This window comes from Coregonus lavaretus, assembly GCF_964263955.1.
Source record: "Coregonus lavaretus genome assembly, chromosome: 5".
Classification (NCBI taxonomy): domain Eukaryota; kingdom Metazoa; phylum Chordata; class Actinopteri; order Salmoniformes; family Salmonidae; genus Coregonus; species Coregonus lavaretus.
The window spans coordinates 47,101,547-47,128,719 of record NC_139992.1 but is presented as its reverse complement, the minus strand read 5'-3'; the positions used below and the strand labels follow the sequence as shown (position 1 = coordinate 47,128,719).

At 44.5% G+C, this 27,173-nt stretch overlaps 1 protein-coding gene across 1 annotated transcript; it reads left to right on the top strand.

Annotated features, from left to right (window-relative positions):
* dcn (decorin) lies at positions 1 to 26,477 on the top strand. The gene is made up of 8 exons (XM_084161256.1): positions 1 to 650; positions 12,992 to 13,230; positions 19,522 to 19,634; positions 21,502 to 21,715; positions 22,859 to 22,972; positions 24,012 to 24,105; positions 25,401 to 25,539; positions 25,827 to 26,477. Exons 2-8 carry the CDS (start codon positions 13,011 to 13,013, stop codon positions 26,025 to 26,027), a joined length of 1,095 nt encoding a protein of 364 aa, XP_084017382.1. The 5' UTR covers positions 1 to 650; positions 12,992 to 13,010; the 3' UTR covers positions 26,028 to 26,477.
* Positions 26,478 to 27,173: the final 696 nt, after the last annotated feature.

The window sequence follows — 27,173 nt, the reverse complement described above, 5'->3', positions numbered from 1 at the left end:
GAGAGAGGGAGAGCGAGAGAGAGAGAGAGAGAGAGAGAGAGAGAGAGAGAGAGAGAGAGAGAGAGAGAGAGAGAGAGAGAGAGAGAGAGAGAGAGAGAGAGAGAGAGAGAGAGAGAGAGAAAAGGGAAGAAGGGAAGTTAGTGAGAGAGAGTAGCTAGCATTTTTGGACTGAGCTCTGGAGGACCTATCATTACCAGATGGCTCTGAATGGGAGCCTGCCAGCCTAGTCACTGCTTATTGCCTTAACCCTGCCTCTCTCTCCCTCCTTTCTTTCCTCCACTCTCCTCTTCCTTTCTCCCTCGCTCTGTGACTGTTCATTTTTAAATCTTCTTCCCCTTTCTCTCCCTCTATTTCCAGCTGCTTTTGGAGCGGGAAGTTCTCTCCACCAAGTGTCTCAATTTAACAGGAGCTCCCTCCCTCTCTCTCTTCCTCTCTCAGCCCCTTCCTCCTCCCCTTCGGTCGTGACAGAGCACACCTGCTTGGTCTTGGCTGCACGCGCTCTCAGTGCAATTATCGCCCGGCCCTCGCAGCACAGTGCAGAAGGCTCAAATTGCTTCAGCCTTTAGCCCCAACTGGATATTTGGAAGAACATCTGACCTCGGCGCACTCTAACTCTCTCGCTCTTTCTCACACGCTTCTAAAGAGCACAGGTAGGATAACCCACTGATAGATAGAGGGGATGGATCTTGGGGGGAAAACCCAGAAAAGACTGGATTATAGGCTCTGGGGAGTGTGGGAAGAGAGGTGGATTGTGAGGGGAATTGTTGAGAGGGATTGGAAATTAGGGTTATTGAGTTTCGGGGGTCTCAAACGTGCAGACTTGGTTAGTAAAGTGGTGATGCTGTACTTGTGGTGTGAGGTTTTCTAATGGCTTGGTAGGTTCTGTAAAGTGGATGCTCTTTTGATGTTCCTTCATTCCTTAACTCTATCGCCAGACTCTGTGTGCAGTGATTTTGTGGTTGAACTGGTCATGAACGGTTGTTCATTTCGATGCTTTGGCATATACAGGCAATTAGAATGTACGACATGAGTCATCCCAGGCATATCATGAAAGTGATGCATTTGTACATGATATTGCGCATTTGTTTTGTGTGTGCGTAGGGTTAGTGTGTGTGTGTGTGTGTGTGTGTGTGTGTGTGTGTGTGTGTGTGTGTGTGTGTGTGTGTGTGTGTGTGTGTGTGTGTGCGCGCTCCCTATAAGCTAGATGCGTTGCCAGGTCTTAGTCACAACAGGATTGCCTCAGGGATGAGAGACCATAGCTAATCATTCCCATACCAGACCATGTGATAGCCTACAGTATGATGAAGACAGCACCAGCTATAGGGAGGGGGTGTGGTAGTACTTTTGATGCTAGCACTTCACTCCCATGCCAATGTATTAAAAAACCCTACCCTATTCATCCACAAGAGGATACCATGTTATCTTTCCTGTGCTTTATTGGTTTATCCCTTGGCTAGCGGTCAAGGCGCTTGGGCAAGTGAGCTGTTTTGTCAGTTAGTTGGTTTGTGGTTGTACATGTGGTTTTCCCTTACATCAAACTGTCCAGTGGTGTTAGTTTATGGTTTGACATGCATTCAGATGTGTTGTGTCTCTGTGTGAGCAGGGCAGAGGGATAGAGAGAAAGAGGTGTTTCTTTGATGTGAAGTCCCTGGAGGGATTTCTGTCCTCTCTTCTCAGTTACTGGCCCTGGTGGAAAACCCATTCAGTTTACCAGTGTCCTTTTCTTCAGTTGTAGCACTTTTAATTCATTGCTTTTTCTCTTTTGTACTCTCCCTCTGGCTCTTGGAGATCCTACAAGCGAAATAAAAACACATCAACAACAACAAGGATTTCTTTGTATTGCCTCAAGCCATTGCCGTTCACTTGCAGCAGTTCATGCCAGAAAAAACCCATCCAGGGCATTTTAGACTAAAACAAATCGATCTGAATTGGTTTATTTAACTTGTTGTACTGCTGTTCTGTTTCACATCAATGTTAACGCACCGTTTCAGCCTGCCTCGTGAGCACTCTATTTTGATGGAAGCGCTGCAGACCCAAATCGCCCAGGGCAACCAAAATTAAAGGGAGGACCTGCTTTGAAGTTGAAGAAAGGGGAAAAGAAAAAACAGTACCTGGCAACCGAAAGCCTTATTAATCCAGTAACAGTACAGCTTCCTCTATCACAGAGAGGTTTGACTTCCCTGCAAGCCACCGCAAAACTCCCAGCTAACTCCTAACATCCTCCAACACAGAGGGAGTTTTTTTACAGGGCTGAACTGGAGTTACAGAGTGGAGAGGAAGGGGATATGAGGTGGAAGATGGACTTGTTTTCCTAGTCCACCCCCAGTGCTCTTGACAACCTCAACCTAAACATGTTGTGACATGTTGATAGAGTCGTTGATGTTTAAGTCTCGTTTGTTTGGACTAACTTGTACAGTGTAGTTTGATTAGCTCTGTGTGAGAACAGAGAGACAGGTCTTTAGAAGCAAGGCCCAGGTTTGAGTCCAGGGGCCACATTTTCCCGTCTGGACTCACTGTAACTGTCCGGGCCGAGAGAGAACAATAAGCTGAAAGATGGACGTTAGCCACAAACTATTATTTTCCTCATTGGAATAATATAATGTTCCATTCTCCTGTAGTGCTCTGTCCAAAAAGCTATTTTATTACCAAAGGGTCAAAGAAAGAATGTCTTACCCTATGGGAGTTGGAGGGAGAGAGAAAAAGAGAGAAAAAGGGAGAAAGAGAAGAGTAGGATGGTCAGCAGAGTAGGCATCTGTTCAATACAGGCTGTAGATAATACAAGTGTGATTAATAAATGGCATCCATACAATACTTCTCATGGAACGGTTCAAACGCGGTTTAACCATTCACTGGCTTTCTCATACAACGGTCCAAAACAGCACAGACGCTTCAGGGCTTTCTGTGGTCTCTGCGGTCTGTCAACGATATATGTGGTTTTATGACCCAATTTCTGAACTTCTTTGGAGTTCTCCCAAAAGAAATGCAATGCTCGCAGACGTTGGTCTTGTAATGGGTCCAGAGAGAGTTTCTGGGTTTGACGTGGGGAAATCACTCTGTTAGGGAAGTATTGTGACCACTGAAGGGGTTAGTGGTGCAGGCATTTCCTGTTGACAAAGCTCTGGTACGTTATCTGTAGTGCCCAATCTGCTCATAATTTCACATAAAAGTTGTTTATTGGATGGATTTCTGGTTTTCTCCACGTATATATAAACTCTCTTGAACTCAGATGTCTTTGGAAATGTCTTTAGGGCAAGAACAATGACAAATGGAGACCCGTTAGTAGGATTTCAATATGGAAAGGCAGACGAATCACGCAGACAGACAAACTGGGTCTTGAGGACTGGAAATGGTTAAAACTGTCTGGGTATCTGGGTCTGGTTGGGGAGGGGTTGACACGTTGAGTTGCTGATGAGTTTCAGACATCCCGTAGCCTTGTAAATACCTCCCCTTGATTCGTTACTGACAGGCCCTCTGGAGACAGAAGATGGAGACCCCGGTCAAGGGGAGTTGGAGTAGAATGGAGTCATGGAGGGTAGAGGTAGTGGTAGGGGGTAGGAGGCTAGGAGGGTTGGAATGGTTGTCTTGAGATCTGTCTCCTATCACTCACTCAGACACAAAACAAATACAACATACCGTCTATGTCATCCTCTCTCAAATGCTGCACAAGTTTGGAAAGGTATGGTGGAAAAGTATGAGCATGGGTTGATGATGGCCTACATACTGTACATGTGGCATGGATGGAATACAGCTGAATGGTGTCCGAGAGAGAGAGAGAGAGATGGAAAGAGAGCGACAGAGAGACAGAGGGGGAGAGAGAGAGAGACAGAGGGGGAGAGAGAGAGAGAGAGAGAGAGCGAGAGGTGTGGAGGGAATAATGAGTCAGAGATGTTACATGGTGTCTCTACTGTAATCTGCTTGCTGCCTGAGACTTGTCAGAAGTGTGTCTAGATTTTCTGAGAAAGTGGTTAGGGGGGGAAGGAGAGGGGGATGAGAGGGAGGGAGGGAGGGGGGTTGACAAGGCTGCTGCAACGAAAGGAAGTGTCAAACTCCACCCCTCCTCTCAGAGAGAAAGATCAGACTTGCTCTGACAAAACACAGGCCTCAGGCCTTACAGAGAATGAGAGGAGGAGGAGGAGGAGGAGGAGGAGGAGGAGGAGGAGGAGAGGAGAGGAGAGGAGAGGAGAGGAGAGGAGAGGAGAGGAGAGGAGAGGAGAGGAGAGGAGAGGAGAGGAGAGGAGAGGAGAGGAGAGGAGAGGGAGTCTTTTGACTGCTCCTACCTTTCCACATTTCGATTATTGAACACACCACAGGCAGTCAGATACACACACACACACACACACACACACATACACACATACACATACACAGCATGAAGACACACCTCCTTTTACACATTTTATGGAGCACACAAACTTTGAAGGCTGGAAAATAACCACTGATCTCAGAACTGTTAAAACTCTCTAGGCCCTCATTGCAGCGGGTTCCCTACTGATCCGGGAACTAAATAACATGTCTCACGTTACGCCATCCGCAACATTAAAGACTTCGCTCACAGCTAGCACTACACCTAGTTACAGTGCATTTCCTGTACGGTGTCCTGCTGAGACTGAGGCTGTCCAAATAAGGTCACCGTAATATGTGCCAGTTTATAGTTGACCGTCAAATCTGCTCCGGATAGACGTCATTGTGTCGCTATTTACGTGTTTGTTGTCAATGGTGTCACTAATCAATCTCGTTCTAGTAATCACGGTGATGTTGACAAGATGACACAAGTTGACTAACGTACGCTAATTGTCACCTCATTAAAAAGACAAATAATAGATAGGTTAGGTCCACTTGAGTGCCTATGAACAGTATCTGGCCCCGTTACCTTTGCTACTGTAACAAGCAGACAAAAAGTTGTCTCTGTCATGATTGGGGGCATATTCAGTGAATGGGGGCATCAGCGGAACAGCATGAATGGTGAGAGAGTTCAAGAAACATATGCCAATGTGCGAAAGCATCTTGGTGGGCATTGCACGGTACGTCAATGAGACTAACTCAACTTGAGTGGTAAACTGTAATGTACCACGCTATACTGCCCATTCAAGCTCCCTAAACCATCAAACAATATCCACAACAATAATTCTTATCGATGTCAAATACATGTTTTACTTTGCAGTATACACAAGTAAAATAACCACAATCATATCAAATCAAATCAAATTGTATTAATCACATGCTTTGTAAACAACAGGTGTAGACTAACAGTGAAATGCTTACTTACGGGCCCTTCCCAACAATGCAGAGAGAAAGAAATAGAGAAATAATAGAAAAGTAATAAAATGTAAAAGTAATAATAAATACACAATGAGTAACAATAACTTGGCTCTATACACAGGGTACCAGTACGGAGTCGATCTGCAGGGGTACGAGGTAATTAAATAATAATATGCCATTTAGCAGACGCTTTTATCCAAAGCGACTTACAGTCATGCGTGCATACATTATTTATTTTTTGTGTGTATGGGTGGTCCCGGGGATCGAACCCACTACCTTGGCATTACAAGCGCCGTGCTCTACCAGCTGAGCTACATGTAACTAGGAATAAAGTGACAGATAATAAACAGTAGCAGCAGCGTATGTGATGAGAAAAAAAGGTTAGTGCAAAAAGGGTCAGTGCAGATAGTACGGGTAGCTATTTGGTTAACTATTTAACTAACTATATCCAATGGTCCTTAGATCTCTAACAACTGCTTCCCGGATACTTTACCCTACAGCAGGGTCAACTACAACACTGTGTGGTCTAGATACCTAGACACTAACAGAACCCATGTAGAGCACACTGAACACTTTGCATTGTGCACCTCAGCCCTCTCAAAGTCTTTCATATACAGCTGTCAACAAACAGTGTAAGCCCTTTGAAATTAGTCTTTAGAAGTGCACTGAGAACTCATTCAAGGATCCACCTAAACAAAACGTCAATTTGAGAGAGAGAGAGAGAGAGAGAGAGAGAGAGAGAGAGAGAGAGAGAGAGAGAGAGAGAGAGAGAGAACTTCTGAGTGTAATGTTTACTGTTCTAAACAAAACGTCAATTTGAGAGAGAGAGAGAGAGAGAGAGAGAGAGAGAGAGAGAGAGAGAGAGAGAGAGAGAGAGAGAGAGAGAGAGAGAGAAACTTCTGAGTGTAATGTTTACTGAGTGTAATGTTTACTGACTGAGAACTCATTCAAGGATCCACCTAAACAAAACGTCAATTTGAGAGAGAGAGAGAGAGAGAGAGAGAGAGAGAGAGAGAGAGAGAGAGAGAGAGAGGGGGAGAGAGAGAGAGAGAGAGAGAGAGAGAGAGAGAGAAACTTCTGAGTGTAATGTTTACTGTTAATATTTATTGTTTATTTCACTTTTGTTTACTACAGTGGGGGAAAAAAGTATTTAGTCAGCCACCAATTGTGCAAGTTCTCCCACTTAAAAAGATGAGAGAGGCCTGTAATTTTCATCATAGGTACACGTCAACTATGACAGACAAATTGAGAAAAAAAAATTATGGTGGAAAATAAGTATTTGGTCACCTACAAACAAGCAAGATTTCTGGCTCTCACGGACCTGTAACTTCTTCCTTAAGAGGCTCCTCTGTCCTCCACTCGTTACCTGTATTAATGGCACCTGTTTGAACTTGTTATCAATCAATCAATCAATTTTATTTTATATAGCCCTTCTTACATCAGCTAATATCTCGAAGTGCTGTACAGAAACCCAGCCTAAAACCCCAAACAGCTAGTAATGCAGGTGTAGAAGCACGGTGGCTAGGAAAAACTCCCTAGAAAGGCGAAAACCTAGGAAGAAACCTAGAGAGGAACCAGGCTATGAGGGGTGGCCAGTCCTCTTCTGGCTGTGCCGGGTGAAGATTATAACAGAACCATGCCAAGATGTTCAAAAATGTTCATAAGTGACAAGCATGGTCAAATAATAATCAGGAATAAATCTCAGTTGGCTTTTCATAGCCGATCATTAAGAGTTGAAAACAGCAGGTCTGGGACAGGTAGGGGTTCCATAACCGCAGGCAGAACAGTTGAAACTGGAATAGCAGCAAGGCCAGGCGGACTGGGGACAGCAAGGAGTCACCACGGCCGGTAGTCCCGACGTATGGTCCTAGGGCTCAGGTCTCTCAGTTGGCTTTTCATAGCCGATCATTAAGAGTTGAAAACAGCAGGTCTGGGACAGGTAGGGGTTTCGTAATCGCAGGCAGAACAGTTGAAACTGGAATAGCAGCAAGGCCAGGCGGACTGGGGACAGCAAGGTGTCATCATGCCCGGTAGTCCTGACGTATGGTCCTAGGGCTCAGGTTCTCAGAGAGAAAGAGAGAACGAGAGAATTAGAGAGAGCATACTTAAATTCACACAGGACACTGGATAAGACAGGAGAAGTACTCCAGGTATAACCAACTAACCCCAGCCCCCCGACACATAAACTACTGCAGCATAAATACTGGAGGCTGAGACAGGAGCGGTCCGGAGACACTGTGGCCCCATCCGAAGAAACCCCCGGACAGGGCCAAACAGGAAGGATATAACCCCACCCACTCTGCCAAATCACAGCCCCCGCACCACTAGAGGGATATCCCCAACCACCAACTTACAATCCTGAGACAAGGCCGAGTATAGCCCACAGAGGTCTCCACCACAGCACAAACCAAGGGGGGGCGCCAACCCAGACAGGAAGATCACGTCAGTAACTCAACCCACTCAAGTGACGCACCCCTCCCAGGGACGGCATGAAAGAGCACCAGCAAGCCAGTGACTCAGCCCCTGCAACAGGGTTAGAGGCAGAGAACCCCAGTGGAGAGGGTTGTGGACACCTGTCCACAACCTCAAACAGTCACACACCAAACTCCACTATGGCCAAGACCAAAGAGCTGTCAAAGGACACCAGAAACAAAATTGTAGACCTGCACCAGGCTGGGAAGACTGAATCTGCAATAGGAAAGCAGCTTGGTTTGAAGAAATCAACTGTGGGAGCAATTATTAGGAAATGGAAGACATACAAGACCACTGATAATCTCCCTCGATCTGGGGCTCCACGCAAGATCTCACCCCGTGGGGTCAAAATGATCACAAGAACCACACAGGGGGACCTAGTGAATGACCTGCAGAGAGCTGGGACCAAAGTAACAAAGCCTACCATCAGTAACACACTACGCCGCCAGGGACTCAAATCCTGCAGTGCCAGACGTGTCCCCCTGCTTAAGCCAGTACATGTCCAGGCCCGTCTGAAGTTTGCTAGAGTGCATTTGGATGATCCAGAAGAGGATTGGGAGAATGTCATATGGTCAGATGAAACCAAAATAGAACTTTTTGGTAAAAACTCAACTCGTCGTGTTTGGAAGACAAAGAATGCTGAGTTGCATCCAAAGAACACCATACCTACTGTGAAGCATGGGGGTGGAAACATCATGCTTTGGGGCTGTTTTTCTGCAAAGGGACCAGGACGACTGATCCGTGTAAAGGAAAGAATGAATGGGGCCATGTATCGTGAGATTTTGAGTGAAAACCTCCTTCCATCAGCAAGGGCATTGAAGATGAAACGTGGCTGGGTCTTTCAGCATGACAATGATCCCAAACACACCGCCCGGGCAACGAAGGAGTGGCTTCGTAAGAAGCATTTCAAGGTCCTGGAGTGGCCTAGCCAGTCTCCAGATCTCAAACCCATAGAAAATCTTTGGAGGGAGTTGAAAGTCTGTGTTGCCCAGCGACAGCCCCAAAACATCACTGCTCTAGAGGAGATCTGCATGGAGGAATGGGCCAAAATACCAGCAACAGTGTGTGAAAACCTTGTGAAGACTTACAGAAAACGTTTGACCTGTGTCATTGCCAACAAAGGGTATATAACAAAGTATTGAGAAACTTTTGTTATTGACCAAATACTTATTTTCCACCATAATTTGCAAATAAATTCATAAAAAATCCTACAATGTGATTTTCTGGATTTTTTTTCTCATTTTGTCTGTCATAGTTGACGTGTACCCATGATGAAAATTACAGGACTCTCTCTTCTTTTTAAGTGGGAGAACTTGCACAATTGGTGGCTGACTAAATACTTTTTTTCTCCACTGTATCTACTTCACTTGCTTTGGCAATGTTAACATACGTTTCCCATGCCAATAAAGCCCTTAAATTGAAATTGAATTGAATTGAGAGAGAGAGACAGACAGAAAGAGACATTTGTACTTTAACTATTTGCACATTGTTACAACACTGTATATATACATAATATGACATTTGAAATGTCTGTATTCTTTTGGAACTTCTGAGTGTAATGTTTACTGTTAATATTTATTTTTTTATTTCACATTTTTTTACTATCTACTTCACTTGCTTTGACAATGTTAACATACGATTTCCATGCCAATAAAGCCCTTAAATTGAATTGAATTGAATTCAGAGAGAGAGAGAGAGAGAGATTGTCTGAAGACAGGAGATTGAAGAGATTGAAGACGAGTAAAGGTGCCAGCCCTCTAGGTTCACACACAGACTTGCACTTCGAAGCACGTTTTTTATAGGGCCGTCTGTGATCTAACCAATGGATGCTCCAGGTGCACCAGGGGTGCCTCGCCAGATCACTCCTTTATGCTTGTGAAGCTGTACCTCCACCCTCTCTCCTCTCCCCTCCTCTCTCCTGGATATCTTTGAGGAGACTCCTGATAAAGAGCCAATGCCTGGGGCTCAGTGGGATGTCTAATGGGATGTGTCTGCCTGCACAGGTTCAACCAAACTATGACGAGCTCCCTTCTGCATTACTGGGTCTCGTGGCATCGCTCAGCCTCTCTAGAACACAGATGTGTTAGAGAAAGGAAATGCATTTATTACAGTTAGGCTACTACACCTTATTATTAAATGAACTGGAATCAAGATGTTGATTGGCAATGTTGCATGGTTTGCAAGCTTCAAACGTTTCCTTATTCACATTTATCTCTTAATTGTGTAAAAACCTTATCATACTATGCCTGTACACAAGAAATAAGCTAACCTAGACATGTATATCAGTTTGGATCATTACTAGTACCACATTGGATGTGTCACTGTTGGGTTACCATATAACCAACCAATCAGCAGGTAGTATTATACAGTTCTTACTAATGTGCCAGTATAGGAGTTCATTAGCAGTCTTATAGTTTTAGTGTTTAATAAAAACATGACCGACAGATCTCCCTCTTCAAGGAGATTAGTATCTCTCCAGCCTGCTCTGCTTTGTTTTAACACGTCTCAGGAATGTTTATTGTCACTTATAAATGGTAGGACACACAGGAGGCTGCTTTTAATATGAATTCCTCTGTGTGTGTGTGTGTGTGTGTGTGTGTGTGTGTGTGTGTGTGTGTGTGTGTGTGTGTGTTTGTGTGTGTGTGTGTGTGTGCCTGCCTGCATGTACCTCCAGTAGTGACTAACGTCCAAACACTGAGGAGATCAGGATCAATGCTTAGGGGTCAAGGATTATATGGGTTGTTCCAAAAAACGTGTGAGTTCATCTTAAATCAGCCATGAACCCCCTTCTGACAGGGTGAATGGAAGCGTGTTGTGTGCAACAGGAAGTGGCAATTGAATGCAAGCTTCATAAAAAAAGAATGCAATTGTTACAACATTTCTAGCCTGTCTATTTATGGGTAACAGGGTTGACATGTTATGTTTACGGAAGGACATGTCATAATGCTGAATTTCTGTACATTTGCAAGTCTTTATTCATATAAAAAATCTGATTTATTGAATTCTCCATGGGGTCTATAGTAAAAGGCACTTCATTTAATATAACAGGCTTTTAAAATGCAATATTGGTGCACAATATCTACGTAAAATATCAAAGGGATGCAAAAAGCACTCTTTTCATGGGATGACCCTTATGCAAATCAGTACAGCATTCCTTACTGCTATCTCTATTTGGTTTCCAGGTCTCAGACCAATGGAGGTTAAAAAATACTAACTATCTTGGCAAGACAACTGACAGGGTATTCATTATGGATTCCCCTACATATTGACTTATAGATAAGTTAAACCTAGAGCCAAGATTTGCCCTGTTCGAAAAGATTGGACCAACATGTTCTTGTGCTCGACTGATAAGCTAAGATTGGATCTGTTTTATCTCTGTGTTTCAACACATTTCCGCATAGCACAACTCAGTGGCCTTGTGGTTAGACTGTCTGCCTTGAGATTGGAAGGTCGTGAGTTCAATCCCTGGACGAGTCATACCAAAGACTGTAAAAATGGGACCTGATGCATCTCGCTTGGCACTCAGCATTAAGGAGATAGATTGGGGGTAAGGCTCTGTGATAGACTAGTGTCCTGTCCTGGGGGTGTACCTCTACATCAAGCTGCCTCACGCTACAGAAACAAGAGGTAGGCTCCTGCCCTATGAGCAGTTCCGGCTTGTGCAAGGCTACTTACTTACATGTTTCCATAGGCTAAGGCTCAGTCCTACATGGAAAATGGAAGTTACATCATGTTGAATCATTATTGTCTTTGTCCACCCATATTACAATGGGCATAGGCATATGCCACACAGTTGGAATTCAATCCATCCATCAAAAATGTCAACAATTTTAATGGAATTGATCCCAACCATGATACACTATGCTTGGAGAACTCTGTTCCCATTGAGTGCTGTACTGTAGCTCTGTCTGTCTGTGTGATGGCTGTAGTGTGGGTTAGACCTATAATTACCCTTTATGTTCAGAGAGAGCCGCCGTAAGACCTGATCCTGTTTCCATTGACCTGACGCCACCCTAAGAACCGGACAAACACACACACACACACACACACACACACACACACACACACACACACACACACACACACACACACACACACACACAGTCACCTACCCAGCAATCTGCCTGTCATGCAAAGGTCCAGCAGACCCGCCTCTCTCTTTGGTCCCAAAGTAATTGAAGGGGTGGTGTGTGTCTGTGGCTCTGCTTGCTTTCACCAGTGGTACTTTGACCACAAACATCATGAGCCGAATAATAACACTGACCCTGAACCAGTTGGAGAGAACTGAAAGTACAGTACAGTAATAGGGCTTGGAGTACTGTCTGGGCTTGGAGTACTGGGTCAGTTTGACTGGACAGAGTGTGTTCTGTGTGACTGGACTGGCCAGAAGGCTTGAGCGGGTCAAAGTTGAATGGAATGGATGACCATTGCGGTCATGATTTGTTGGTAGAGAGAAGAAGACTGTAAGACTTCTCACACTGAGTAGATGGCTGGTTTCCTATAATCTTAGTGGGCCTTGAAATGGAGAGAGATAAACAAGGAAAACACTAAATATATACAAATTACTTTCCTGTACAATTATACCGTAGTCAGTCATTGGTTTGACAAGATGTTTTTCACAAATGGTTACCATATATTGTGAATATGTATTTACTGTTTCTGCCCTGTGATAGGAAGTTATTTTGACCTATTTTATTTGCACATACACTTGGTACAGCCTTGGTGGTCCTCCATTTTACAGATTGATACATTTCCCAATGTTCTCGGCTTTGCCCTGACCTCTCCTCTTTAACCTTTGACCCCCAGCTGCACTTTAAGGTAACTAGGCCATTCTCCCCCTGCTGACCTGTTCCAAACTAAAGCAACTCTAGGTGCTTGGCCTTCTAGCCTATAGCCTCCCACCTCAGACCTTTCTCTCTCCTTTGCCCTCTCACCCTGTCACCCCCACACACACCTCACATCCCGTTACTTGCATGAAAGGTTAGGTTGGCCTCTTTCTATCCTTGACATCTTAGGGAAGGGATCACTGCCGCTACCTCGCTTTCGAACCAAGGTGCATGAATTGAGGAGCAAACTGAAGGAGAGGGGAGAGTCAGCAACGCTTGGAGGACAAAGGAATACAATAAAAAAAGCTTATTTATTGCTAAAAGTAGAACCTCAACCTCTCACCTCTGCCCCCATCCTTTACCACCCACCAATACCCATGCACCCCTCTACAGTAGTTCTGACCTCTAAGCCCTGACCTTTTCCCTCCCCCTAGGATCCCGGACAGAGGCACCATGAGGTCGGCCTGTCTCTCTCTGCTCCTGGTCACAGCGTGCTGGTCACTGCCCTTCCGCCAGTCGGGCTTCCTGGACTTCATGATGGAGGATGAGGCGGGCTCTGGCCTGCCCGAGTTGCCCATCGAGCCCAAGATGGACGTCCCCACCATGCCCGAAGGACCCAAGTGCCCCTTCCGCTGCCAGTGCCACCTCCGCGTGGTGCAGTGCTCCGACTTAGGTAAGACACTCTCCTAATAAATTATATTTAATATCATGACCGTATGTAGTGCATTTCTAATTCTGTGATTCGATGTGTTTTCATGAGCTGAGGTCAATTTGTCAGTGTAATATGGACAACCTGTTGCATCAGCTCTTCTCTCCCTCTCTCGCCTAACTGAGGCAGTCCCTTAGTTTACAAGCTACATCTTCTTCGTTCCCCAAGAGGTGTTCCCTCCATCCTCAGAGGGATGTTCAAAGAGTGTCTGGCGTTTGATCTATCAGCTCGTTAATTGGCCTAAAAGAACATCGCCCCAGCCCGACCACTTTAAACGCTCTCAGATGCTGCAAACTTCCATGTCTTCCGCGACGATTACATAGTTTTGCAGTGACTTTGGCCTTTTTCTCATTTTCCTAATTGTTTTTGCAGATTCAGGGATATAAAAGGTTGGCGGGGCTTGGGAAAGTCTCGAACTAACCCCGGTTTAACAAGCCCAATGTTCTAAAGCTTGTTTTTTTCTCCGTCAGATCGCTCCATTCTCCATCCTCTTCGGAGGCAAATGAACTCTGCCACGAATTAGCCTAGTGCTCTGTTTTCTTCACAATTAAAATGATTTACTTGATCCTCTTAATTGTTTGCGAGATTATCCTGTTTGTTTGCTTCATCCACCCTTTAGCTTTGGCCTGACTCATCTCTAGGCCTACTGCTCTGCCAAGGGAAGTCACTGACCCAGTTGATTGGCTGTATCTTATATAGCTTGTATAATTTTGCAATTCTTCACCTACGAGTTTGGTTCGTTTTTTGGCTTTACTCTTGTTTTAAAAGGGAGGAGCAGGGGAGGAATACTGGAGACAGACGAAGACAGAGTGAGAGATACAGATGGACTGGGATGTATACGCAGAGAGGAGAGAGAAAGAAAGAAACAGACAGACAAAATTGTACAGAGCGAGACAGAGACATGTGAAAGAGAAGGAGGGAGAGGGACAGAGAAAGAGAGAGGAGAGATCAAGAAAACAGTGAGTTCCAGTGGAGGAAGAGAAAGATAGACTGACCTACACAGCCAGACAGACAGACAGACCAACTCCGACAGACAGATGGAGAGACTGATGATCAGGAAAGGGCTGGTTCCATTACCTCACCGGGGCCTGTTAGCGCTGAACGTCTCCCAGGAGAGAGAGCCCCAGAGCTGGATCCTCATCTCCGGCACCGGCCCCTCTGGCCTGGAGCCTGCATCTGTTCCCCAGACCTGCTGGCACACACACAGGCCTGGGATGGGAGGGGAGGGGAGGGGAGGGGAGGGGATTGGTCTGCTCTCCATCCAAAGTCACCCCCTTTCACAGTTAGAAACCTGGAAGAAAAAGGAAAAGTTAGCACAAGGCCTTATTTCTGCAGGCTTCCAGCTGGCGCTGCGTGCTACAGTTATCACATGTGTAAGAGCAGAGATGAAGCAGGAAGTACTGCTAGTAGTCTAGACATTCACCAGACGTAGTTACAGTACATTTATTTTAAAAATACGTTTGGCAATTACTCTACAGGCATTGTGGTGTACTATCAAAACAGCTTCCTTTCTTGCTGAGTTTGGAAATGAGGTTTTATGAACATGGGGCAGGTTTCATTAAGGTTTAGATTAAAAACACGTTGATGTTACAGTCGTCAAAGACCTTCATCTGACAGGGATATAATGTTCCCAGTTACCTTGAACTAGCCCGTCTAGGTCAGTTTGATTTGATGGGTCCCTATGTGTCAACAGGTGTTGTGGATGACAAAAGCACTCCTTTTCCCAATGCCCTGATTGAACTGGGTCATTACTAGTATTGCTGACAGGCGTAGCTACATTGTGTCTGCTGTGAATGGACAACGTACTGGAAAACTCACGCTCAACTCAGGGACAATCAGACCCATAATGACTGAACAGACGTTCCCCTCACAAGGGGCGAAGGTTACAGTAGACCCCCCCAAAAAAGGATTGCAGTGCTGGAAATTGCATAAACGTTGCCATTAATGCTTGGATGTGCTGAAAGCATGAGGGCGATCATACCCTTGATATCACATTCATTCGGCTTTTATTGAAATTATGACTACAATAAAGGGACTATGTTTGCATTCAGCTCCTATTTTTCTAGTCTTCCACTTGCCAAGAGGTCATCTTACCATGCCAGTATCTCAACAAGAACAGAGCGTACTATCTCAGGTTCTGGTTCCTCTCACTTACTTATGAATCAGCCAAGCCGACTTTCTTAAATGAAAACATAATCTGCAGAGCACTGGGACGATCTGACCAGCCATTTTATCTATGATGTTGCTATGGAAATGCTCCCAAGTTTGAACAAACTAATTCACTTATTTATTTATTTTTAGAGATGTTTTTCTTTTAATGGAAGATTCAGCCCTTTTATATTGAACATTCAGCCCTTTGTTATCAAAGGTTGGGACCAGTGAGTGTGATCAGAGGCCTTTATAAATACATCCATTACACACAGGTGGCTCATAGCAGAAGTCTGTGGTCTGCTATTCAGTCTTTCTCTTCCAATCCTTCCATAGGCCAAAAACTCTGAGACTAAACAACATCTCAACCAGACTTTCCTGCCACCTGACTCTCAGTAACTGACCTCTCACCCCTGCCCCATCTCCTACACACAGACACGCTCTCTCCAAACTGTTTACCGTACCAACCACGTCAGCTCTGACTCTGACAGAACGCCATGTGTTCACCTCACGCTGCTAGAGGAAAAGAAAGAGAGAGCGAAAGAGAAGAATAACAAGGATGGATTGGGGTAGAGAGAGGAGATGGAGAGAGAGGAGAGAGAGAGGAGATGGAGATGGAAAGAGAGGAGAGGGAGAGGAGATGGAGATGGAAGAGAGGAGAGAGAGAGAGGAGATGGAGATGGAAAGAGAAGAGAGAGAGAGAGAGAGGAGATGGAGATGGAAAGAGAGGAGAGAGAGAGAGGAGATGGAGATGGAAAGAGAGGAGAGAGAGAGGAGATTGAGATGGAAAGAGAGGAGAGAGAGAGGAGATGGGGATGGAAAGAGAGGAGAGAGGGAGAGGAGATGAAGATGGAAAGATAGGAGAGAGAGAGAGGAGATGGAGATGGAAAGAGAGGAGAGAGAGAGGAGATGGAGATGGAAAGAGAGGAGAGAGAGAGAGGAGATGGAGATGGAAAGAGAGGAGAGATAGAGAAGAGATGGAGATGGAAAGAGAGGAGAGAGAGGAGATGGAGATGGAAAGAGAGGAGAGAGAGAGGAGATGGAGATGGAAAGAGAGGAGAGAGAGAGAGGAGATGGAGATGGAAGAGAGGAGAGAGAGAGAGGAGATGGAGATGGAAAGAGAGGAGAGAGAGAGGAGATGTAGATGGAAAGAGAGGAGAGAGAGAGAGAGGAGATGGAGATGGAAAGAGAGGAGAGATAGAGAAGAGATGGAGATGGAAAGAGAGGAGAGAGAGGAGATGGAGATGGAAAGAGAGGAGAGAGAGAGGAGATGGAGATGGAAAGAGAGGAGAGAGAGAGGAGATGGAGATGGAAGAGAGGAGAGAGAGAGAGGAGATGGAGATGGAAAGAGAGGAGAGAGAGAGGAGATGGAGATGGAAAGAGAGGAGAGAGAGAGAGAGGAGATGGAGATGGAAAGAGAGGAGAGAGAGAGAGGAGATGGAGATGGAAAGAGAGGAGAGAGAGAGGGGATGGAGATGGAAAGAGAGGAGAGAGAGAAATGAGATGGAGATGGAAAGAGAGGAGAGAGAGAGAGGAGATGAAGATGGAAAGAGAGGAGAGGGAGAGAAGAGATGGAGATGGAAGAGAGGAGAGAGAGAGAGGAGATGGAAAGAGAGGAGAGAGAGAGAGGAGATGGAGATGGAAAGAGAGGAGAGAGAGAGGAGATGGAGATGGAAAGAGAGGAGAGAGAGAGATGGGGATGGAAAGAGAGGAGAGAGGAGATGGCGATGGAAAGAGAGGAGAGAGAGAGGAGATGGAGATGGAAAGAGAGGAGAGAGAGAGAGGAGATGGAGATAGAAAGAGAGGAGAGAGGGAGAGGAGATGGAGATGGAAAGAGAGGAGAGAGGAGATGGAGATGGAAAGAGAGGAGAGAGAGAGGAGATGGAGATGGAAAGAGAGGAGAGAGAGGAGATGGAGATGGAAAGAGAGGAGAGAGAGAGAGGAGATAGAGATGGAAAGAGAGGAGAGAGAGGAGATGGAGATGGAAAGAGAGGAGAGAGAGAGAGGAGATGGAGATGGAAAGAGAGGAGAGAGAGAGATGAAGATGGAAAGAGAGGAGAGAGAGAGAGGAGATGGAGATGGAAAATGGGGAGCAAGTAGATGAGAAAGAGACGTGAAGGAAGGGTGAAGGGATAGAGTGTGAGAGAAGGAGATGAGGAGTGAGAGAATGTAAGATATTAAGTGGGAGTTGGAGATGGAGAGAGGGAGCACAAGAGGGATATGCAGCACAGTGGGAGCCTACCACAGACAGCTGTGTGGAGGATTGTGGGGCTTGGGTAAGGTTTGGAGAAACTGATAGAAAAGCCAACTGAGCTGAAGAGAATGTTTGTGTAAGTGGGTTGTGCTCAAAGCTTTTAAGCCAAAGTGTGTCTGCATATGTGGAGTTTATAAAACACAGCATTTAAGCCTTGAATGACTAAACAGTTTATTCTAGAGACAACCACCGCCCTCTAGAATGGAAACCAGCCATGTGAACCTTGACCCTAAGCCATTGTGTTGTTTAGATGACTTGTGGTAGCTCTCTGTGTTCGCCCTCTATTTAAAACAATACCCATGGAATAGAACAGAACAGAACAGAATAGAGTAGAATATAAAAGAATAGAATAGAATGGAATGGAATAGTATAGAAGACAACAGAATAGATTAGAACACAATAGAGTGGAATAGAACACAATAGAATAGAATGGAATAGAACACAATATAATAGAATGGAATAGAACACAATATCATAGAATAGAATAGAATAGAATAGAATAGAATAGAATAGAACACAACAAAATAGAATGGAATAGAATAGAACAGAACAGAACAGAACAGAATCGAATATAAAAGTTAGAATAGAACATAACATATTACACAACAATACATAATGTACCCAATACATATACATAGTGTATACCTCACCCCAGCTCATAATTCCCTTACACTTCTCCCTCAGAACATATGGTTCTGGTTTACCAGTCATATAGACAGGTGCCATTTACTGTCTCAGTGCCAAATAATGCAATGTACTCTCCAACCCAAACTGCATGCAATGAGGTCAGTGTCCAGGTATGTGGACACTGGAAATTGGTGGAAATTATTTTCAAGGCCCATTTCCACACTGTGTGCCATAGATTGTTTCAATGCTAACTCATGGCGCATCTGGTACAACTCAAGTCTGGACTGTTACCATGAAACACATCATATTTTGGTTCCTTAGGGTTATTTGTTATAATGGTTGGTCTACGATGGCCTAGAGTTCAGAGGTCAGAGACAGAGTGCTGTTGTTGTGCTCACTTTCTGTGGTCAGTTTCAGGGTAGAAGTCAATTTATTTGATGCAAAACACATCATCATGATGATGTGGCAAGTGACACTTTGCTTCTTGAAAGACAAATATCTTGAAAACTTGACTGCTGACATGCAAAACATTTTGGGACTATATCATCCGTAGACTAATGAAAAAAACACCAAAATATAGTTTTTTAGTGGATTTTTCTTTATTGTAATTCCTAAACTGAGGTTAGATGGCATTGACCCCAGCCCTGGTCTGATGGTCAGTAGACATGCAGACAGCTGGAGAGCAGGCGGTCGTAGTGTGACCATTCCCCATGGGGCCTCAATGTGGATAATGCTGTGTATAACTACAACCAGTTAGCAAGTCTGAAATTTCAGAGTTTCCTAGTTCCGACTAGCATGTGAACGCGGCTTAAACTCTCGACCAGAGCTAGGGCCATCGCGCTCCACTGCGAACTCCATTTCCCATCAGCCAGCAGCCACAGCTGCAGCACAGCTCAGGAAGTTTCTTGTCACCTGGACAAACATACCATACACACGCCCAAGTGTGCACACCATCTCTCACACACACACACACTCCTCATCATGCGTCATCATACACACACATGCTCATGGCAGGGTTGGGCCAAACCTCATTTCATTCAACATCATTAACTCTGAAATTAAATGTAAAGTAAAATTGAATTTAAAAAATTGAATAATTAATTAATTTAAATCACATAGAGCTATAAAACTAGCTTCAACGGGCTGGCCTAGAAGTATCTCTCCTCTCCTTTCCTGTTTTGTCTCTGTCTGTGAGTATCTCTCCTCTCCTTCCTCTTCCTCTGCAGGGCTGAAGAGTATCCCAGATGAGATCCCTGCAGACAGCACCCTGCTGGACCTGCAGAACAACAAGATCACTGAGATCAAGGAGAACGACTTCAAGACTCTGAAGGGACTCCACGTAAGAGTTTAACACTCAATATGTCCCATCCACTAAACACTCAATATGTCCACTAAACACTCAATATGTCCCCTAAACACTCAATATGTCCCCTCCACTAAACACTCAATATGTCCCCTCCACTAAACACTAAATGTATCCACTAAATACTCAATATGTCCACTAAACACTCAATGTCCACTAAATACTCAATATATCCACTTTGTTGCAGCTTTTCACCAAATAATGATTGGCCCCTTACTTTCAAAGCTCACGATTGCATTTTCCAAAAAACATTGATTCACAACTCGCCATTTTGTATCAATCATGCATAATTTTTCTAAGGAGTGCAATGTTAACATCCCTTCAAAGTATACTCCAGATTGAGTGTAAAAACCTGCATTTCTTGGGTAGGAGAGAGCTAAAGAGAAAACACTAAAGCTGATCTTGAAGCCGTGTTTTGTTGGACCACATCCTAACAGGCTTATTATACACGCAAAAGTATTGGCTGGAGTAAAGCAGTGGAAATCAGATTTATCTCTGGACTTTCTTGAGATGAGAGGGAGCTTAGGTGTGTGTGTGTGTGTGTGTGTGTGTCCCACGTGTATACTTTTCTTGGAGAGCTGATTTCTTGATCATATTCCAAAACACTAACATGTTTAACTAACTTGTTTAACTCTGATCAAAGATCCTAAAAATAGTCTACCAAAGGGAAAAGCACTGTAATCCACCTTCACTCATTTGTTTTTAACCACAGGAATCCAGGTACCAGTACTCCCCAAGTGCAATGGAAACTATTCTCCTCTGGGCCATCGCCTGACCTCTCTACACGTGTATAGCCTGTGTAAATAGCCTACCTCTGTCAAACGGCCAACACTGTTTCCACCCCCGTATATTAGTTGGTCTCTCCAGGGGACATTTGCTGCATTCTCTGCATTCTCCATTCTTCCACCCCCATCTGCAGCCGTGAGAATAGAATGGTCCACTAGAGAGACAGCAATTTCTCTTGCGAAATTTCTACGAAATTGCCTCCAATCACAACAACCCTGGCGCCTGTGCTCTTTAAGACGAGGTCCAAGGGTGTGTTGTGATTACTGTATAGACGTTAAAAAACAATCTCACGGGCCTCCCGAGTGGCGCAGCGGTCTAAAGCACTACATCACCGTGCTAGAGGTGTCACTACAGACCTGGGTTCGATCCCAGGCTGTGTCACAACCGCCAGTGATTGGGAGTCCCATTGGGCGGCGCACAATTGGCAGAGTGTCGTCAGGGTTAGGGGAGGGTTTGGCCAGGGGGCTTTACTTGGCTCATCACGCTCTAGCGACTCCTTGTGGTGGGCAGGCTGACCTCGGTCGTCAGTTGAATGGTGTTTCCTCCAACATATTGGTGCGGCTGGCTTCCGGGTTAAGCGCGCGGTTAAGCAGGTCATGTTTTGGAGGACGCGTGACTCGACCTTTGCCTCCCGTGCCCGTTGGGGAGTTGCAGCGATGAGACAAGATGGAAATTGGGGAGAAAAAGGGCATAATAAAAATTAATAAATAAACTCACATTTCAGTTACCTTGGATATGTTCAATTGAGTCAGTATAAACTTGGGAAATGTCATCAAACATAATCTAGAACATCTTATTTTGTTGATGTCAAGCATTTAAAATGCTCTCAACTAGTACAAAATAGTCAAAAATAGTCCAGTCTGGTTGTGAAGCAATTTGTGCAACCTCACTATGATATAATGAAATGTCTGCCTTCAATTACTTAATTTTACACACATAAACAATGATCACATACACCCACGGGAAGTTGTAGCCACATTAAATTATCATCAGCAAAACATTCACATTAGCACTATCTTAGATATAACAGGGATTGTTCTCTCTCCAATCTCCCCAGACCCTGATCCTGGTGAACAACCAGATCACCACAATCCATCCCAAGGCCTTCATTCCCCTGGGCAAGCTGCAGCGCCTCTACCTCTCCAAGAACCACCTCAAGGAACTGCCCGCCAACATGCCCAAGAGCCTGCAGGAGCTTCGCATCCATGAGAACAAGATCACTAAGATCAAGAAGGCCTCCTTCGAGGGCATGGCCCAGGTCATCGTCATGGGTATGGACCAGACCTGGGTTCAAATACAATTTGAAATCTTTCAGATACTTTGAGCGCTTGCTTTAGCCTGCCTGGATTGCCTTAATGACCAGTCTGTTTTCTTCTGTTGGGTGCATAATGAACTCAACCCATACCCTGTTCGATACTCAAATTACATACGATAGAACTGGTCTACTCCTTAACACACACATACACACCGTTACTTGAACATGTTTCCTTAATTGAATGTTTAGTAGCAATAGGACAGGAGCAAGTTTACAAGTTCACAGCTAACTAGTACACTAAATCAGTACAGAGTTGGAGTCAGAGACAGATGATGTAAAGTTTGCGTAACCATGAATTACAACTTGTCAGTGTTTAGAGTGTGCCAGCAATCGCCTACAGAGAGGAAGGGTTGGTTCATTGCTTACAGAGTGGAGAGTGGACTTTTGAGGGTGCCAGCAGCAGAGAGGGTGAGAGAGTGTGTGTGTGTGTGTGTGTGTGTGTGTGTGTGTGTGTGTGTGTGTGTGTGTGTGTGTGTGTGTGTGTGTGTGTGTGTGTGTGTGTGTGTGTGTGTGTGTGTGTGTGTGTGTGTGTGTGTGTACGCGTGCATTTATACTATCTCTATTTTTTTTTTTTTTTTTTGCTGGAGTTCCCCTCCAGTAATTTTTCGCCTATCCATCTCTCTGCTTCCCTTGGCCCTCAGCTCGATAAACTTCTCCCTCTCCGGACCCCCAGTTCCATAGAATGTAAAGTATCTCATTACAGCGTAGCTAAAGGACTGGAGCCGTATGCCCTAAAACACACTGATCCTCAGATTATATCCCCAATGTGACATATCGGCCAATCCAGCGAGGCTAAAGGAGGAGGGAGACAGGGTTTACGGACAATATCCCACGCCGGCCACAGACCATGTTTATACATGACTCAGGTTGAGATTCCCGTAACACACCAGGACTGGAATGTGGTTAATGGACCTGGTCAATCATTGTTTTTTCTCTCTGTTTTCTTTTTCTGTCTCTTCCCCTCTGATTGTCTACCTCTCTATTTCTCTTCCTCTCTGTCTCTGTTTATCTCTCTCTTGCTCTCTCTCTCTTTATTTCTGCTTCCTCTGACTCTTAATTATCTCTCTCTCTGTCTCTCTCTCCCTCCTTCTCTTTACAGAGCTCGGCTCCAACCCCCTGAAGAGTGCAGGGATTGAGGCTGGGGCGTTCGGGTCCCTGAAGAAGGTCTCCTACATCCGCATTGCAGACACCAACCTGACAGAGATCCCCAAAGGTACTGCCCATCATAAATCATGCTTCCTTCCTTCCAGTCCCTTGAAGGGATCATAGGAAATCTAACACAAGGCTGGGTATAAGCAGGGATCCATAACATAGCTTTCACCTATCCAGTAATTTCCGATCATTTCACTTTAAGGATCCAACGAAAGAATATGGAAAATAAAATGTAATTTCAATGAAGGAAGGCTGTAAGTATTTTGACCACACTGCAACAAAAAAAAATATATTCAACATACTGTATAATTCTAAGGCAACCAGCTGCAATGGGATTGTGAGTTTGCTCAACAAACATTTTGTTGAGCAAACTCACAACAATAAATTGGTGTGTGAATTTTTTTTGAACAAACTCACAATTGCAGCTTGATGCCTTACAATTGTACGTTGAATCAACATCTCTTTTTTTTTTTTTTTTACAGTGCAGGGCCTGAATCTCTATTTTCAACCAGGACTGGTTTTAATACTTCACAGCTCAATAACTCCAGCTAAAACAAAGGAATTCAAGTAAACAGTGAGGATCAACTCAATCGACCCCAGCCAAAATCATCAATCATCTTGCACTGCAAGAATGCACATTTAGATTCATGGGCTCCACTGAAAAATGGTTACAGTGTGGAACAAAAAGGCTTAAAGAGAGGAAAACCCAAACAGCATATTAATTCAAAGGCGTGCAAGACTAATGTTGTCTGGCCTATTGTGGGAATCTGGCAACCAGTTTAGATGGAATAGTCCTCAGAGAGAGATCCTCTAATCTAATGCTCTAATACTAATAGAAGGGAGGAAGGATAAACCTCTGGATGTTAGAGGCTGCGTCTGAGCTGGCACCCTATTCCCTATAGTGCACTACTACCTGGTCAAAAGTAGTGCACTATATAGGGATTAGGGTGCCATTTCAGATGCATTAGAATTCGTATGGATTCAGTCCTACTGGCATACTGTATATAGAAATGAACCCCTTACCTTCCCCTCACCATAACTGCTGTGGTTTCCCCGGTTGTTTGTCCTCTCGTCATTGTCTCTCTCCTGTGGGTTGCCAGGTCTTCCCCCCTCCCTCTCCGAGCTCCACCTGGACAGCAACAAGATCACCAAGGTGCAGGCGGGCAACCTGAAGGGCCTCAAGAACCTGGCTAAGTAATGATGTTTCCATACTTCTACTCAATGTTTAAAAAACGTTTTAAAAAACAATTTCATAAGTGCTCTTGACGAGGACAAAGCATGCTTACAGTATTATTTTTTACTCTTTGTTACGAGTGTGTCAAAAGACCTGATTAACATCCTCCTGTAGTGGGATATTGGGTCATCTCTAGACAACAGTGCCAGTGTCAAACAAACCCCTAGTATGTGTTCTCTCTCTCTCTCTCTCTCTCTCTCTCTCTCTCTCTCTCTCTCTCTCTCTCTCTCTCTCTCTCTCTCTCTCTCTCTCTCTCTGCCTCTCTCTCTCTCTCTCTCTCTCTGCCTCTCTCTCTCTCTCTCTCTCGCTCTCTGTCTCTCTCTCCCTTCGTCTTCACTCAGTAGTCCACTCTGCTCAACTCTGAGTGAGTTCTGCAATGTGTGCAATTGGTGTCCACTGCTGTATTTGTGAAGCCAGGGCTTGAGAAAGAGCTATACACTAGCACTAGATCTAAGCCAACCAAACAGACTCACTCAGAGAACCCAACTCCCAACTCCTGGTTCTCTCTCACTCCCTGTGGCTGTGCCTGTCAGAGCTCTCTCTCTCTCTCTCTCTCTCTCTCTCTCTCTCTCTCTCTCTCTCTCTCTCTCTCTCTCTCTCTCTCTCTCTGGCGCTCTCTCTCTCTGGCTCTCTCTCTCTCTGGCTCTCATTAAAACGTTGAGGACGTTGATTTATCAAGGCATTATGTGATGAGAGTTTTAACAAAATGCATATGAAAGTAATGTTTCTGAAAATGAAATAACTGGGTTTATAAGATCACCGCTTTGAGGGTAGGAAAAGATTCCTGCCAAAATACGGAGACTAAACAACAGAAAAATACTTTCATGCAGTACAAGGCAGTTTATTTTGGAAGAGCTACAGGATTCACTAATAATATTATTTTCCATTTTCTGGATCGGCAACACGTTCACTAGCGTGTATTTCATTTTGTCGACGAAGTTGGGCGGTGGTCCCTTGGTACAAGTAAAGCCTCTTTGTCATTTGCTAGTATACATTCTGCCCATGGTTTTTATTGGCTGAAAACCAGTTTGTGTCTTTCCCATTGGATGTTTTCTTTCCTTTTTCTCTAATTTGTTTTTATACATTCTGTACCAAACAAACTTTGGGACTTGTAGGGACAGCTCAGGGCTTCGTGCCCTCTTCTATCCCTCCTCTTCTGTACCTCTGTCTCATTGGCTCTTTTACACACCGTGTCTCTTTCCCATTAGCTCTGACACATTCTGTGTCTCTCCCCATTGGCTGGTTTGTCTCCTAGGCTGGGTCTAAGCTACAATGAGATCAGCCAGGTGGAGAACGGTTCTCTGGCCATGGTTCCTCACCTCAGAGAGCTTCACCTGGACAACAATGCCCTGACCACCGTGCCCGCAGGTCTGCCTGACCACAAGTACATCCAGGTGGGTTCCACCGGACACACAGGTGTCCCATCACACCTGGGAGAATGGGTAGAGGCGTCATGTCCATGAATATTCCACCTCACACAGGGTTTTCTCAGGAGGGCGTAACCATTACAGACCAATCTGATGATGATGATGATTAAATAAAATAGAAATAAGTTGATTAACACAGAATCCATTCAACAAAAGGAATTGTGTTAGCTTTATACATTACATTTCTATATATGCAATGTTCATTCCCATACATCCATCCCCCTAACCACCCATTGTGATTGATATCTTCCCAGGTGATCTACCTCCACAGCAACAAGATAGGAGTGGTGGGCACCGAGGACTTCTGCCCACCAGGCTACAATACCAAGAAGGCCATGTACTCTGGTATCAGTCTGTTCTCCAACCCCGTCCCTTACTGGGAGGTGCAGCCCATCACCTTCCGCTGTGTGTTCGACCGCTCCGCCATCCAGCTGGGCAACTACAGGAAGAAGTAGAAAAAAAGTACTCCCCCCCAGAGAGAGAGAAAGAGAGTGTGTGTGTGTAAGTGTGTAAGTGTGTGTGTGTGTGTGTATGTGAACTGCAGCACCCCACCCACCCCACAACACTGATCGGCAACTTTATCCCCATTTTATACAAAAATTCACCCAAACCAAGTTATTTGGAGTCGTTATCTAAAAACCATAACGAACATCCAATACAGTTTTAACAGTCACTGTACTTAATGTTTTCATGAGCAAAGACAGAACAGTTACAATACTCAGCACCAAACCTTCCTTAGATGGCTTAGTAATAACTCAAACCAGCTCCGTATGCAAACATTTGATTTATAATAGTGCATGTACCGTACATACATTTCATATTCTAAAACAGTAATCACTGGCATTATCCTGTAGCAGGTCTCCCATACACAATAAACTGTCAACTCATTAAATACTGTTACACTACATCATGGTACAGTAGTTATCTGTCAAATAGCTCAACTTAAAGGGGCTCTCCACCACTTGTCAACTTCATGTTAATTATCTCCAGCACAATATCATTGTCTACATATGTGAAAACGGCACATTCCTACGTTTTGTAGAAAAAAATATATCAAGTTAAAAAGTTATACCCAATGACATCATCAAGACAATAACATCCCTCTGGCTAGAAACTCGTTGCAGGTTTTGAAAATCACTTTTTTATTTTTACTTTTAATCTTACCCTGTGATGTCACAGAGAAGCCTTTTTTTAGACCTTTCTTCTTATCTTTTTTAACCACAGATCATAGACAAAACAACGTGCCGTTTCCACACATGTAGATACTGGTATGGTGCTGGAGATAATGAATATGGGGTTGAAAAGTGGCGGAATTGTCCTTTAACAGAAGTCTGTGCAATGGTTTCGGAGTGTGTACCCTCAGATTGCATGACTGGAATTTTATTTTGTTTGTGAAAGAAACATTATGAAAGACAACAAAATATTTTGTACAACACAAAAAATATCTATGACCACTTTGAAAATATGTACACAATTAACCCTTTAATAACTCACACATGTCAACTTGTTGAGATTGGCCATAAAAACATCCGAAAAATCTGAATTGGGCCACAAGCCTTTACGTGCATAATTCTGTGACAATTACAGTAGGTAAGCTGACC

What these genes read in the sequence shown, in the direction of transcription:
- dcn (XM_084161256.1), top strand. Translation starts at nt 13,011, where the DNA reads ATGAGGTCGGCCTGTCTCTCTCTGCTCCTGGTCACAGCGTGCTGGTCA. An exon ending in GGTGCAGTGCTCCGACTTAG is followed by an intron (nt 13,231 to 19,521) that starts GTAAGACACTCT and finishes CTTCCTCTGCAG; the next exon opens with GGCTGAAGAGTATCCCAGAT. An exon ending in AGACTCTGAAGGGACTCCAC is followed by an intron (nt 19,635 to 21,501) that starts GTAAGAGTTTAA and finishes CAATCTCCCCAG; the next exon opens with ACCCTGATCCTGGTGAACAA.